Source organism: Serinus canaria, chromosome 2 (assembly GCF_022539315.1).
Source record: "Serinus canaria isolate serCan28SL12 chromosome 2, serCan2020, whole genome shotgun sequence".
NCBI classification, from domain to species: domain Eukaryota; kingdom Metazoa; phylum Chordata; class Aves; order Passeriformes; family Fringillidae; genus Serinus; species Serinus canaria.
In genome coordinates this window covers 34,004,537-34,019,764 of record NC_066315.1, presented here as the reverse complement: position 1 = coordinate 34,019,764, position 15,228 = coordinate 34,004,537, and the positions used below count along the sequence as shown (strand labels likewise).

The 15,228-nt window shown below is 37.5% G+C and overlaps 1 protein-coding gene across 1 annotated transcript in view; it reads left to right on the top strand.

Annotated features, from left to right (window-relative positions):
• The window catches only part of HIBADH (3-hydroxyisobutyrate dehydrogenase), an 85,998-nt gene that overhangs the window by 62,436 nt on the left and 8,334 nt on the right, over positions 1-15,228 (top strand). Inside the window, exons 5-7 of the mRNA XM_050971442.1 lie at positions 8,032-8,165; positions 8,708-8,784; positions 14,689-14,845. Coding sequence (XP_050827399.1) covers positions 8,032-8,165; positions 8,708-8,784; positions 14,689-14,845 — 368 coding nt within the window. The remainder of the gene's footprint in view (positions 1-8,031; positions 8,166-8,707; positions 8,785-14,688; positions 14,846-15,228) is intronic.

Here is a 15,228-nt window from a genome sequence, read left to right as displayed (position 1 = left end):
TCATTTTGCCTATTTTGTTTAATCAGTTGTTTATTCTTCCTCTTCCACTACTTTCTGCCTTCCATTTCTGATTATGTTTACATAATTTTTTCTGTTCCCAAAAGGGATATCCTCTTCTGCTGTAACAGATGCATGTACCTATTGTTTATATGCATGTTTCCTTATGATTCCTGTAAATCCCTAAATATGTTTTCCTTGAGGCCTCCAAGTATCCTTGCATATGCAGCAGCACTTCTCAGATTGGCATGTAGGACTGGAAAGTTTGGAACTGGCTTTGTCTTTGGACAGCACCTAGCAAAATTGGGACTCCACTATGACAGCAAGCGGAACGCTGAAGAAAGGCTCTTAGAGCAGTCTCTGGCTGCATCTTCTACCTTCATATTATTCTGGGAGGCAAAATCTGTTTAATTACGCTCTCTCATGCTGGGCTGCCCAGAACAGGCAGCATATTGCTCACCTCTCTTGCATCTTTCTTTCAGTGTCTACTACTGCTAGGAAAATAGCTGCATGGAGCATTAATGCTGATGCACACAGTCTGATCCACTCGTCTTCATTCTTGCCAGTGCTTGTGGGAGAGGGGGTGGAGGAGGAGGAGGAGGGAATTATTATTCTGCTGCTGACACAGGGAGAATGAGAGTGGCTTGATGCAACAGAAGATTATGTTCCCTGAGGATAAACAAACAGAAGGAGATAAATTAGGAGAGAGGATAATCCTGTTAATATGTGCATTCCTTAATTCTGATCCAGTTTTTCAAATCATATGATTTCACAGAGGTTAGGAATTTAATTAATAACTGTAAACCATCTCTTCAAGTTTACCTTTCAGATTGTGGAGTAGTGTTTTGAGTTGGCATTTGAGATGCACAAATTTGCTTATAAACAGGAATTGTAAGTAGTAATATGAATATCACATGAAGGAAAAATAATAATGTGCACATCACCATCCCTTCCTTAATTTAAAACAAAACAAAACAACAAAAAAAATGTTGGTTCTCTGGACTTTTTCACAATACTGTTTGTTGGGAAGTCAGGGCAGCTTATTCCTTGCAATCTTCTTGTTGCTTTTTCAGCAGAAGCTGGGTCATTGTGATATTTATCTGAATTCAAACAAGGCTAATTAAAAGAGCTGCTGACAGTTGTTGTGATCTGACTTTGACTGGAGCTTGATGGTCATTATGGGTAAATAATGAACTAGGTCTGCAAATGTAGCAGCTGCCAACTTGGGATAGAAGAACAGCTATTGCGTCCAATTTAAGGATCTATCGACCGCTTCCCTTCTCCCTGCAGATCTTCTTCCTAGCAGAAAACTAATGTTTTATACTGCTTTGTTTTGTGGTTTCAGCTATTTCTAATATAGTCTATAATTTCCTCTTAAATATTTAACCTAGTCCATTATTAGCTTTCAGAGTTAACAACTTTTCCATTGGGCTTTCTTTGCATTTTTATTTTGTTTTGTTTTGTGGGTGGGTTTTTTGCAGGTTTTTTTTATGTACAATGTAACTGCTTAAATAATGATGATCACGTGTATTTAATTTGCCTGTTGCTGCAGAATAAAAATCCACTAGGTTTTTTTCTCTGTACAGCCATAATCTCACAAATTGTATAATTCGATTATGCCATAAAAGAGATGTTTCTACTTCCTTAAGCATGCTTTTGTCTGGATTAATATTTTAGTGCTTGTTGTATAAATCTTGAAATCGCTGACCTGAACCTCCATTTCCATTTTTGCTCAAAAATCACTAGCTTATGAGGTATGGTGATGCAAAGCTCTATTGGTCAGAAGAGAGAAACAGCAATGACTTTCATTAAGGGGCACTTCCAAGCACGTACTCGCTTCATCATGAGCTTTGCCTTGTCCCGTTAGCAAGTAGGAATGGTACCTTAAAGGGAAAATGGCAAATTTTAATAATAGGTTAATTCAACTTTCTTCTGGCATTATAAATGCAGTACAAACCACAGAATTTTATATACAGAAGAACTTGCATCTACCCAGCATTTGCTCAGCTGCCATTAGAAAAGGCAGCGTGCATTATGTAAAATGTACGGAGGCACTTGTGCATTAGTGCATAATGCAGCAGAACGAGAGATCTTGCTGGGAAGAAATGATCCCAAGCGTGCCCCTAAAAGACAAGTCTTGCTTTGAGATATAATGATGAAAAATTGCCCATTTATTTGTGTCTTTGTGTTTCAGCAAAAACGAAAGTTGGACTCGTTGACTGTCGTGCTGCCGCAGGGGTTTTGTGCATGTTTGTGTGCATCCGCGGGCACGGGCGTTTCTGTGCCTGCTTGGAAAGGCCAGCGATACGTTAACAAGGGGTTATGTTATGCTGGTTTATGTTAAACCAGATCACCCCCTAACATGTGCAGAGCCATTCATCTGTGTCACCAAAACCCAAGAGAACATCTGACATGGACTTCGAAACAGAAACAGTGATCACTTACAAATCAAACATGGCACGCTCTAAACCGATTGTGCACGGCAATCTTTTCGAGAAAGGACAACTAATTGAACATGATAAAGTGTAAAGTTAATTAACACCCTTAAATTTGTTGATTACTTTCACGGGATTATATTGTTCGTTGAGGAGCAGCTTTCTGTCCCAGCTGTCGCCTTTTTAGCGAATGTCGCTGGTAAACAATAGAGACACCATAACAAGTCGTAAATGGTCCCTGTGACAGCAGCCCCTTGTGAGGCTGCATCTGTAGAAAATGATTAGAACAATTGCATTTTAAAGACGGCTCACATTGCAGCCCAGTCCCATTGGTCCTCTTCTTTATCTCTGCTGATGGCAGACTGGTTACAACATTTAAGTTCTTTTGAGCAAATTAAGTGATTTACTGTGTTTTAGTTATAAGGCGGCAGAATAGCTTCATAGGTCTAGCTTTGATGCTGATTTTTTTAATAGGGAGAAACACAATCCCTTGGAGTGGCAGTGTACTGTGGGTTTGTTTTTTTTCTGAGTCTGTTCCATTTACTTGTTTCCTGGAAATAGATTGATGGTGGCAGACATTGTCTAAGAAGCAAGTAGAAAACATTGATACCCTACTTATATTTTATAAAATAACTAGTCTCTTCATGGTAATTTTAAATTTATAGTATGATTTTAAATATTCTTTTTTTTCCACTAGGGATTTATAGCTGATTTTGCCTTTACATGCCTTTTAATTGGTTTTGGATTTATATATGTAGCAAAACAATAGTAACCTTTTCAGTTAATCTTTCCCTGTATATCTTGGTTTAACTTTTCGTGAGTTGCAAAGACAAAGTATTTCGTGTGAGCTGGCAGGTACTTAAAAAAAATCTGCTTAGTCCTTAAAAATACACACTCACACAAGGTACACAGATGCAGCCTCTCAAGCTCAGCCTGTGTGAAAGAGAGCAAACATGACAAGAACCTGCTTGTTTGAGGCAGCTACAGTCACTTAAACTGCATTTTAAAAAAATAATCAGAATAAAAGACCAGTGTTCCCTTGAGCTTCCCAAAGTGGAACAGGCAAAGCCTCAACTCCTGTGCTTGAAGGTGCAACACTGTAAAACAAGATAGAGGATTAAAACTCTAGCAATGCTCTTCTTGTTTGCTTTTTTTTTAAATCTAGTTTAGATCGCAAAATTAGTTGCTAAAATTGCGGCTAAATGTTGAGAAGAAAAAGAACAAAATAGATCATTTTTTGCTGAAGCTTCTTGATATTACAGCCTTCATCTCTGACTTGTCCTTCAGAGACTGAAACAGCTCTGTTCATATCATTTCAGCTTCAACTGAAATGAAGTTCAGTTGAATATCGTTTCAGCTTCAACTTTGTCAGCAATGAGTTTTTTTATCTGCAGGTGCTGCACAACAGTGGTTTAAATATGTTGGCACAGGGATGTGCTTGGGTGCATTGTCTTGCCAGCAGTGTTCCTGTTTTCAGCATTGCCATTGTGATGGTGCTGTAATGCATAGCCTTACAATATCACTTCTTTTTAACTCATCTGCCCTCTCTTCTTACAGGAATGTAATAAAGCTGACACCAAAAGCAGATAATTTCATTTAACACCTTTACATTAACATCTCTTTTCTAGCAAATTGTGTTCTTAGTAATAAGGAAACTGATAGAAACTATGTGGTTTTAATGACGTAGTTGTAGAGCTGAAACCTTTCTGGGCTTTTTTTGGCACTGAAAACATAATTGGGAAATTTCTAGGCTTTTTGCAGCAACATGAAATGCTGTTTAAATAAGCACAAGAAAGTGAATATGGAAGGTCAGCATGTCTGTTAAATGAGGCTGTTTGGCCTGGATGCTAAAACTTGAGGTCATTTTCAGACTGTTCCAGGGTGTGTGCAACCAGTTCCTGTTGTCATGTGAGGGCTCCTAAGCTTCCATTCCTATTTTTGTCTAAAATGTTGAACTTAAGAACTGCTCTGTAGCAGGTTCACTGAACAATCCATTGGCAATCGAATGAGAAGCACCTGCGCTGAACTTACTCCACAAGTAGCACAGCCAGATGTGACAGGATCCTTTGAATTGCAGTTCTTTATGTACCTCTTTTGATAAAAAACTTCGTTTTGCAGATCTTCATCCAAAACCTGCTAGTACACAAGTGGGAAACCCATCTCCAAGTGGATATGCCATGCTGCAGTGCTACTCTGTAACTTCTCACCATATTTTTTCCCAGAGTCATTTTCTTGCATATCCCCTCAGCTAGATAGATCTCTTATATTTTGCTGCAATCTTGTTCCTGTCAGTTTGTATCTCTGGGACAAGCTCTGGTGCTGTTGTGAGCAACAGACTTAGAGTTGATCTGCTGGTGTGACGACCTTGCAGGATTCTGCATATAGGGGTGGGTTATCATCCTAGAGAAACCAAGTATAAGACTGCAGCCATGGGCTCCAGCAGTCTTGCTATGCAGCAGAGGAGGAAATCTTAACACGTGCTATTCATAGATACTGTTTCTCTGAAAACCATTCCCCAAGGATGTGAAGAGACTTTTTGTGTTTTAGAAAGAACAGATTTTTAACAACTTTTGACCCTCACAGCAGTGGTACATAAAACATGATCTTAGGTGGTAAGACTTCTTTAAAGAAATCAAAATATGAAAAATAATAGTTAGCATATGTAAATTGCATTAGCTGCTGTGCAACTCCATTGCTCTCTTTAGTTAAGTGATAATACTCAACTGGCTTGTGTTGTTGGTATGGAAGCTGTGATTGTGAAAGAAGGCTGTGCATTCTTGTGTAATGATTTTTTTTAATTTCTATTTATGGCTGAAGTTACAGTTCTTGTACTCCTAGACTCCATGCCAATTTTTTTTTTAATTGCCAGTCTTAAAAATTTGCTGCTTTGCTCGTTTGATTCTGATAAAATAACAGATAGTTGGCAAGGACCCTAGATGATAAAATCTACCATGAAGTAAATAGGTTTTTGTTTTTAAAACAAGAATTTTCCAAGCCTTCTGCATTACACAACAAATTGGTCTCTTTTTTTCTACTTAACTAATTTATTTTTGCTTCTTGAAATGTGTTTGAACAAGTGAGAGAGTGCAGCTGTCAGAAGATTAACCAGCTGAAAACTATTGTCAGCATTAATTTTGCTCTAATAAATGAATCTCTGAAGCTATTTAGCAGTCTGTAATCTAGATACAAGGCTATTGACCTATGATGGATAGTACTGGATTTTGTTTGTAAGCTTTGACTTAAATTGTCTACTTAATTTGCTGCAGGTCAGATCACAGGATTAGTGGTAAAGGCCATTATGTGGTTTGAATAAAAATAGCTAGAGGAATGGAATGAAGATCATTGTGTTTCTTAATGTAGCAATCTTTGCGGTCATGTACATAGTGAACTGGTAGCCAAAAAGACAACAATGACCTGTTTGTGCTAGCTAGTTTGGGCTTTGCTCTTTGCCCAGTTCCTGTGAGTTGCCTGGAGAGGAGTTGTTCAAGTGAGATCAAGGATTGGCTGAAAATTGGGTGTCTCTCAACCTGGGCAGGAAGATCTTCACTGCTGTATGTATTTCAGTACCTCAGCAGTGTTCTGAATACAGACCGATTGTTTCATTAAGGCTGTGGGTCTGAGTTCTTCTGGATGCTCCAGTTCTGGACTTAAAAGCACAAGAAAGACACAGATTTACTGGAGTGAGCCCAGCTAAGGGCCATTAAGATGGCAAAGGGTCTGGAGCATCTTTCACATGAAGAGAGACTGAGAGAGCTGGGAGTGTTTAGCATGAAGGGAAGGCACAGGAGGATCTTATCAATGTGTATAAAGACCTGTCAGGAGGGAATTAAGTTAGGGAGCTACACTCTGCTCAGTAGTGCCCTGCGACAGGACAGGAGACACAAATCAATACCCAAGAAATTTCGTCTGAAGCACAAGAAAACACTTTTTTTTACTGTGAGAGTAGGCAAAGAGTGGAAGAAGTTACCTAGAGAGGCTGGGGCATCTCCATCCTTGGAGACACTCAAAGGCTGACTGGACACAGTTCTGAGGCATCATGCCTCAGCTGGCCCTCCTTGAGCGGGGGGTTGAATGATCTCGAGAGGTCACTTCCAACCCCAGAAATCCTGTGATTCTAGGTTCTAATATAGACTGAGCAGGTCATCACTGGGAGCATCTTTAGTGTTGCCTAGTTTTGCATAAATGGTGGGTATTTACTCTTTTTGAGACTTGGATCTGTCAAATTTGTCTGAAATTCTTCAGCGACTTAAAAAGATAGCAGATGTTGAAAGGCAGGATGGGAAAAATAAACACTTGCAGGATACAGTAAGGGGCATTTGTAGACATAGCCACACAGAGCAGTTGCACACAGTTGGAGCAACAATTGAAATTTTTATTGAAAAGAAAAAAAAATTAAAAAAAAATGTCAACAAATTCTTCAGTGTGAAAAGCTGCAGTGTAACTATCCTTGATATTGTAAACAAAGTCCAAAACCGACCACTTCCTTAGCTGTGGTACAGCACTTCAGGGCACTGTACCTAATTGGGCATGTTTAATTTGAAAGTCAGTTGTTATCTGCAGCTGTACACCCTAACCAGCCAATGTTTGATGCATAGCACAGAAAATTTATTGTGGCTATGCTTCTTGCCAGAGTGAAAATTAGTGAGGAAGATGATCTCTTCATCAGTTTAGGCTGAATTTTCCTAGCAGTTATACCCATTAAATACCGGGGATGAGGAAGTTAGGGATGTAAGAGTAATTCATATTAGAATTAGGCTTCTTTTAAGGAATAGAATATTTTGTGGAGTGAAGGTAATAAATATCACATGAAAAATTTGCTGGTGTTGGGCTTAAGAACTGTATATTCAAAGAACTGTGGTGTGTGTTTACTGAACTGTGCTGAAGACAGGACAGACTTCAGGAATAAAACTGGGAGTAGTGTGTTTGCATGTGTGTATGAATAATTTGTACACTGTCTTTACATAATAATTGCATCATTGTAAATACATGAAGTTTATGTGGAAACTAACTTAAAGCTTCTCAGATTAAGGTGACTTTTGCTTCAGATTAAGAACATCATAAACTGCAGAAATTCAGAAGACTTGGTTTTATATGCTTGTGTCTTTTAGCTGTTCAATCATGTGAAAATCAGGAAGCACTGATAAAAATTAGCCTAGGTTTAGAAAGGCTGATAAAAGCAGAGCTATCTTTGAGCAGTAGTTTGTTAATGGTTGTATGTGAAGAGTAGTTTGACAAAAGAGAAGTTTTATTTAGTAATTCAGACACCATGAATTTTGTGGAGCGCAAAGTTGCAGGAGAAGTTGATTGTTTCTTTGTATAAACTATAAAAAGGGATTGCCAGTTTTATGCAAGTCTTATGACTTTTCTGCTCCTGTGCCTGAAATATATAAGGTGGTTTTATCTCCATCAGATGTTTCAGAATTTAGATTGCTGATCCTTTGAGTACTGGGAATGTAGTGTTACTTCTACACAGAATTTGAGAGGTTTGTTGTAAGCGAAATATTAATTTTGCATCATCGGACCCTTACTGGTAAGAGAAACTGCCTAATTTTTGAGGCTTTTCAATAGTATTATTAAATACAATGTTATCTTCATTCAGGTGTTGGAGCTGCTCTAGCTGGAAACCTTACTTTCATGGTTGGTGGAGTGGAACAAGAATTTAATGCTGCCAAAGAGTTGCTGACATGCATGGGTTCTAATGTGATTTACTGTGGAGAGGTTGGAACCGGACAGGTAAGGCTTTCTGAAGAGCTAATAGCTATCTCAGTCTTTCCTTTTTCTGGCTTTTTATTTATTGGTGCCTACTCTTTTACTCAAGAACTAAATGCTTGATAATATATCTTCATTCTTGTTTGTTTGTCTCTAACCTTGTGTTTGTAAATAGCATCATGGCACTTTTGTCCAGTATGTTGTGGAACTTAGTATAAAAATCTGACTGGTTTTCTCCACACTGACTTGTTGAGATTCTGCTTCTTAGGGGAGAGACATTTTGATTTTGTTTCATCTGAATTTAGATTTACTGGATGTTCTGAAGAACAAAGAGCTCCTACATGGCATGTATGCTAACTGAGCAGTACTAAGAAAAAAAGATATTTTTGAATCTGTGAAGGAGCCATAGAGCAACTTTAATTAACTTTGTGCTGTCACAGATCTATGTTTACTCTAGAAGAAAGCTGCCAGAAGATACTTGATCATATTGTCCTGGGCCTAGTGGATTCCTGTATGTTAGTTCTAGGAAAATGCATAAACTAACTGATGGTTTCACATGTTTTCAGGCTGCAAAGATCTGCAACAACATGCTCTTGGCCATCAGTATGATTGGAACTGCTGAGGCTATGAATCTTGGAATCAGGTTGGTTTGATTTTTGTGGTGGATTGAACACCACAAAAACATTTTTTCCATTACAGTTTTATGTGTTATGGTTGATTTTTGCTGAGACGATGATTAAAAGAAATAGGTAAACTTTTTGCCAGAAGTTGCCTTACAAAGCCATTAGCCAGGCTAAAGGGATTATTTAACTAAAGGAGGTGTTTTCAGCATGGGAATACCCTCTTGAATTGGCTGCATAGGTTTTTACATTCTACGTCTGAAGTTAAGAGTTTATTTGTTCTGCTGTAGTGCATCCTACAAGAATATTTGTCTTTCATTATAAACATCCAGAGCTAATATAGAGGTAAGTTTTTGTTTGTATTCTAAACTAATGTACACTCTATTCAGAATATCATACTCACATATGGCTCTCATTGGCTTTGTTTATTTCTTAAATTGTTCCAAGATCTATTGTAAAGTGAAACTTCTACTACAGTGTGTATATCAAATTAAGATGAAAGCATAAAACAGAACATCTACCTTTCTTTGACTTTATGAGAACACTTTGTCCTAAATGCCAAAACTCCTAGTTTGTGAAAAAGCTGCAGTATACTCCACTACACTCATGCCAGTGCTGGCTACCATTTCTTTTCTAGGATGTGCTACATCTAACTTTTAAGTGACATCATATTTGAGCAAAATTATTTTTATTTTTCAATTGTGATATGTTTATTTTGCTGTGGTCTTTGTCATTTTGTTTTATTTTCCAATGCAAGTACACGTTCAGGATCAAGGTATTTGAACCTTTAATAAATTCTTGTCTCCAGATCAAAATAATTTGCAAATTTATAGACAGAGAAGTCCTGTGTTTGAAGAGATTATCTTGCAATTGTGTATCTTTCAGGGGCTTTTCATGAATTATTTATCTGCACAGTTGCATCCTTAAAATTTGCCTGCTAAAACTAGAGATACTGTAGGTACTTATCAACTGGGCTCGACTGTGTTCATGTGGATTTGATACACTATAAAAACAGCAAGAGGGCATCAAATGCTTAAATAAGTTTTAAAAAACACCTACATATGCGCATATACACAAGACAATGTAATGGATTCACATTTCCTCTTAATTACCATATCAAGATGCAGTTGTTTTATTGAATTGCCCTTGTCTCAGATGTTAGACTGTCTTGACCTATTAAGTTGTCATGTTGTAATTGAGATAAAAGAGGAATTTGCTTTGCATCAGTGCTAATTGGTTTATCAATATCCTGTAGCATTTACATTTTAAAATTGAGAGTCTGTAATATACTGAAGCATGTCTGCATCAAGCCATAATAAAATCAGTAGCATTGTTTACAACTTTTTTAATCCAGTGTTATCCAGAAAGCTTGCATTGGGTTCTGCTTTAAGTCATGATTCACTTAATAAGGCACATGCAACATGAATAATTTTTTGTTACAGTTTTATCTACATTTGTAGGAATGACTAAAATAAAATCAAGAGTTTGGAAGAGGGGTATTCTGGGGCGTGTAAGCCCTATGAACAGCAAGTTGATGTCTGCAGTCATTGTAGCTTGAAGGTGTTTAGAATTTTTTCCTTTTCCAGTTTAAATTTTGGCTGAATCTGTATTCATCATTTGTGAGCAAAAATCCAATGTGAAACTAACAATATATAAGCCTCCCTGCCCTACAATTAAAGTTATCAAGAGGGAACTGTATTTATTGTAGAAGAAACCTGCTGATTTTAAACCAAAGTATAGAAATTGCAGAATCTCATTTAGTCAAAAACTGCATGAAGTTTAAGACAGAGGTTGTTATTTAAAGCCTTAAGAAGTAATTTAGAATCCTTGCATTGATTTTAATTTAGTGTGATTTAGATCTTGAGAAGATGACTTCTGCTTATAGCTAGAATAAGTGCTATCCACTTGGAGTGTGTAAAAATTTCTAATGTAGAAGTTTACAGTTGTCATTCTGATTATTAGAAGTTTTGCTATATTAATAATTTTAGGAAGTTTTTTTCTACTCAATAGCTCCAAGGATTGTGTGGCTGCCTGCTCTGAAGACAGTAGGAAGCTTAACCTGATTTATTAGATTGATGCATATCTGGTGAAGAAAGTCAGACTTTGACTTAAAAATTATGAAGAATACTGAAAATCTAAAAATTTGGAATGGGAATTTTGGAACTTAGACGTGTTCTTAACTTTCATTTAGAATATAAAATGTCTTTATGTCATGCATTGTGTATATCTGCTGCATCATTTAAATTGAGTTCTAGGGATTTTGAATATCAATTAATTATTCAAAATAGTGCTGTCAGAACTAGATGTAGCTACAAGATGATATTACAACACCTTCCATAAACCAATATATACTCTAAACTTAAGTCTTCAAAGCAGTGTGATATTAATTCTATTAATAAGCCACTTCTTCTCTAATGTTTTCATAAACCATGCAGTTCTAAATTTTTGATTTGTGCCCATGTGGTTTTTTTAGATAAATAGAGTGAAAAGACGGTAAACAAATTTTTCTTCTCATGCTAAGTTTAAATGTAGTCTCAGTCTCTAGATCTGGTTTCTGTGAGCACCCCTGAGCTATGGATGTAAGACATGAGCAGAAATGAGAGTTGACAGAGTAGAGAGGAGCGTGTCCAACTGGCTGAGGAATAATTAGCCCTGGACACATCCCCACTGCAAAGTTTAGAAAGAGTATCTTGAAAAGGAACTCCAAGGTGTGGTTCTGCTGTCTTTGGCATGGAACTACAGCTAAGTCTCATGAAAGTTAGTAATGATGCTGGAGAGCACTTACCTTGTTTAAAACACCAATGACAAAGTAATTATTAAATGTGGTAGCCGGGTTGTAAGGTTCTGCTTGCATATTCACACCTCAAGGTGTTTACCCAAAGCACCTTGAAATGAGAAACTCTCAAGAGTTCAGCTACTTCAGTTGTTACAGCTTAAAATGAGACCAGGACGTATCTTTCTTGTGAGACACTATTTTAATTTCTGTATCTGTTCCAGACTGACCTTTTGGAGGAGTGTATGAAAAATTCAGGCTGAAGCTTTATTAGAGCTCAGCAAACTTGAGTTTTGAGCTGTGGCATGAAGGGATCCTATTTTGATCTTTATTTTTTTTTTTTTTTTAGTATGTGCATCTATTGCTTAGTTTCTGCTGTTCACTTCATTAGGAATGATATTGAAGAAGCATTGATTTGAGGGAGAAATTGTTTTTGTTCTATTATAAGTACAGTTAATGCATGAGCTTCTTTTCTGCTTATAAGGGAGAAGAACATTTTGGTAATTGTAAATTCACACACACATGCACAAGCTCTTGCCATGTCCAATGGCAAGTTGTTATGGGGACTGGCAGACTGTCATCATTTTGATAGCTTGAGCAGTATATCTCCTGAACAGCAATGGAGCTCTTATGCAGAGAGTATCGTATGTTCCCAGCCAATTTACAGGGAAACAGCAATAACATTTTATCATGGTTGAGAGCCCAGTAGCTGCTTCCTATTAAACTTGCCCTTTCAGATACCTGTCTTGGATTAATTTGTTGATTTCAAATGGAAACTCAGTCTTCTCCACTGAAGCATGACTTTCTAGGATAGACTCTTGCTGAATGACAATTACTGTATATTCTGGCTGGTTTCAGACCATTACAAGCTTTGGGCACAGTGGAAGACAGAGGACTTCTTCAGTAACTGATTTTAATATATGTCTAATTTTAAATGTCAGTTATATATGCACCAGTGGATGAATCTTCAGAAAGATGGAATGCAAAGCACTTCTAACTTGCTCTTATTAATGATACACTTGCTGCAAAGGAGAAAAAAAAAAAATAGGTTCAGGTCTCCTGAAGAGAAGCTGCATGGTGTTTAAGAGCTATGAATTTTGAAGAAGCAGGGATACAAACTGACACTATCTTCCTTTTTCTTTTCTCAGAGCAAAAATATGTCAGGTCTAGTGCAAGACAGTATTTTACATATCTGTATAATACATGCATCTCTTTTAAAGTATACTTCCACAGAGAGGGAGTTGGAACGCTGTAAAAAGAGCATTCTTTGGGAGGGATGTATGTGTTTTGAAATAATAAGCTCTCTGTCTTGCAGTATACTCACAGCTGTAATTGCAGGCCTCTCCATGCAGTTGGATATAGCACAAGCAGGCATTACATTGGCAAAAATACCGGTCTGGATGTAACAATGATAAAGAAACAGACAAGACAAGAGATTTGTTTGAGAGGGAAAAAAGCAACCTCTGTGTATTTGAAAGCTCAGGCTTTGCATGCTCCCAGTGTGGGTTTTTTTGATTAAAACAATTAAAGCCATTATTTGGAGTGGCTCTTGACGAAGGCTTTTATGGTGAGGACTTTGATGCACTATGCACAATAAAATACTGTGAAAACATACTGGTGCTGGAAAACGCAGTTTGTATTTTTAAATAAACTATCATTATAAGCATTCCATTGAATCAGAGGGTTGGAAAAAAAATGGGGAAGAACACAAAGCTTGATCCCATTTAGGCCAGTCCAGACTTTCCATTGAATTCCAGGGGTTGCTGTAGCAAATAGTAAATAAGAGTGCACAGCACTACTGCTAAAAAGCTATCCAAAATACAGAAAATTATCTTGCTTACCATTAGGAAGGCAGCACTACTGCTATAGTGGCACTTGCAGGACACAGTGCCACTATAGCAGTAGGAGCCATGCTGTAGGGTTGACTATGTTAAACGTAGTTTTTCAAATCCAGAGCGCCTACTGGAATAGATAGACATGCATTTTAGCAACTGTTCTGCTGGTAATGAGCTTTTCTCATCTACAAATTAAAACTTTGAGTACTACGGTGCATGGAAGCACCATTAGGCTATGGGGGTCTGCAAAAGTCTGTGATGTGAGAACTAACATAAAAAACATTGAAATATATTTAAATAAACTTTGTGGAAAGTTCCCTTATAAAATGTCCTTTTCTTGTCTTGTCTTGTCACTGGAGATAGTTCCCTTGCTTTCTCTTTTGTCCTCTGTGTAGCTGAACATTTGTACAGTGCCAGATAAACTGCTGCTGCTTGTCCTTGGTATTAATGCAATTGATGTAAAATTACACTTGCAACTTATTATCAGCATAAACGTGAATTCATAAGAGGGTTAATTTTGTAAAATATTGAGGAATTTTCAGGGTCTGCACTGAGCAGCAGTTTATGCCATCATCTCCATGGTAGAACAAATGACGTTTCTACTTGGACAAGCTTTGTTTTATCGGGATCAGTAACCTTATCAGCAGCTGACCCAGAACTATAATATATGTTTGCGAATAGATAACATATGTCACAGTGAAATGCAGACTTGCCTCATAAGCAGGAGCATATAATGAAGATTTAATAATAGCAAAGACAAGAATGCACAGCTGTATATGACAGTAAAGTTTTTCTGATAAGTGCAGCATTTTTATTCACATTATAAGAGCAGAATCAGTTGTGTTATCTTGTTTACTTCAGAAATGCACTAGGGTTCACATATAAATGCATTGCACAACCATTTTCATTTTGCCACACTTGCTTGTGACTTTTTGGCTTTGCTCAGAGAGTATTTTTATATGAAGAGCAAGTATGTGACCTAGTAGGTAGCAGAACAGGGAACGCCTTTCAGTAATTGAAATACAAGGTAACTATTGTTCTCAAAGGACCTTTAATTTGCTTGCACTTTCAAAATTGCTAGGTGAAGAGGATTTGCTTAGTGCGAAAGGAAAAAAGCTTTGAAAACCTACTGCTTAAATGGCGGATTGATGCTCTTTAATTTAAGATACAGCATCCCTGCCCCCAATATCAATACTCTGTCATTTTTCATGACTTATAATAAAGGGAGAGGAATGATGGTAAGGTCCTAAGATATAAAACAAGTCACCCATGTCTTGTGCGTTTTGACATTAACACTTCTCTTCTTTGACCTTTGACAGATTAGGCCTTGACCCAAAGCTGCTGGCCAAAATCCTAAATATGAGCTCAGGTCGCTGTTGGTCAAGCGATACGTACAACCCTGTTCCTGGAGTGATGGAAGGAGTGCCCTCAGCCAACAATTATCAAGGTGGCTTTGGAACAACACTCATGGCTAAGGTACATAACACTTGCATGTCAAGTATCTGCAATTGCTTCTCTCTGGGCTTCTAGCAAACAGTCTTCTCAGTGAAAATTTGTGATTACAGGATAATATATAGGTGTGAATAGAGGGGAGGTGAGCTTTTCCTGTAGCTCTGAATTAATGAGTTATTTACAGGGCTTTTTCTTAGTCTCCAGCTTTTTTCTAGCCACTATTACTCCTGAGCCACTCAGTGAGATTATATGAATGATCTTTTTGAGTTCTGCCTTAATAAAGGAGTCCCAATGGACCTGTGAGTATAGTGAGCATTCAGCAAACCATTTAGGTGCCTCTTGCATGACTGTTCTAAAATTTATGAGCCTGAGTTCAAGAGAGAATTCAGGGAAATCCAAGTGACTTA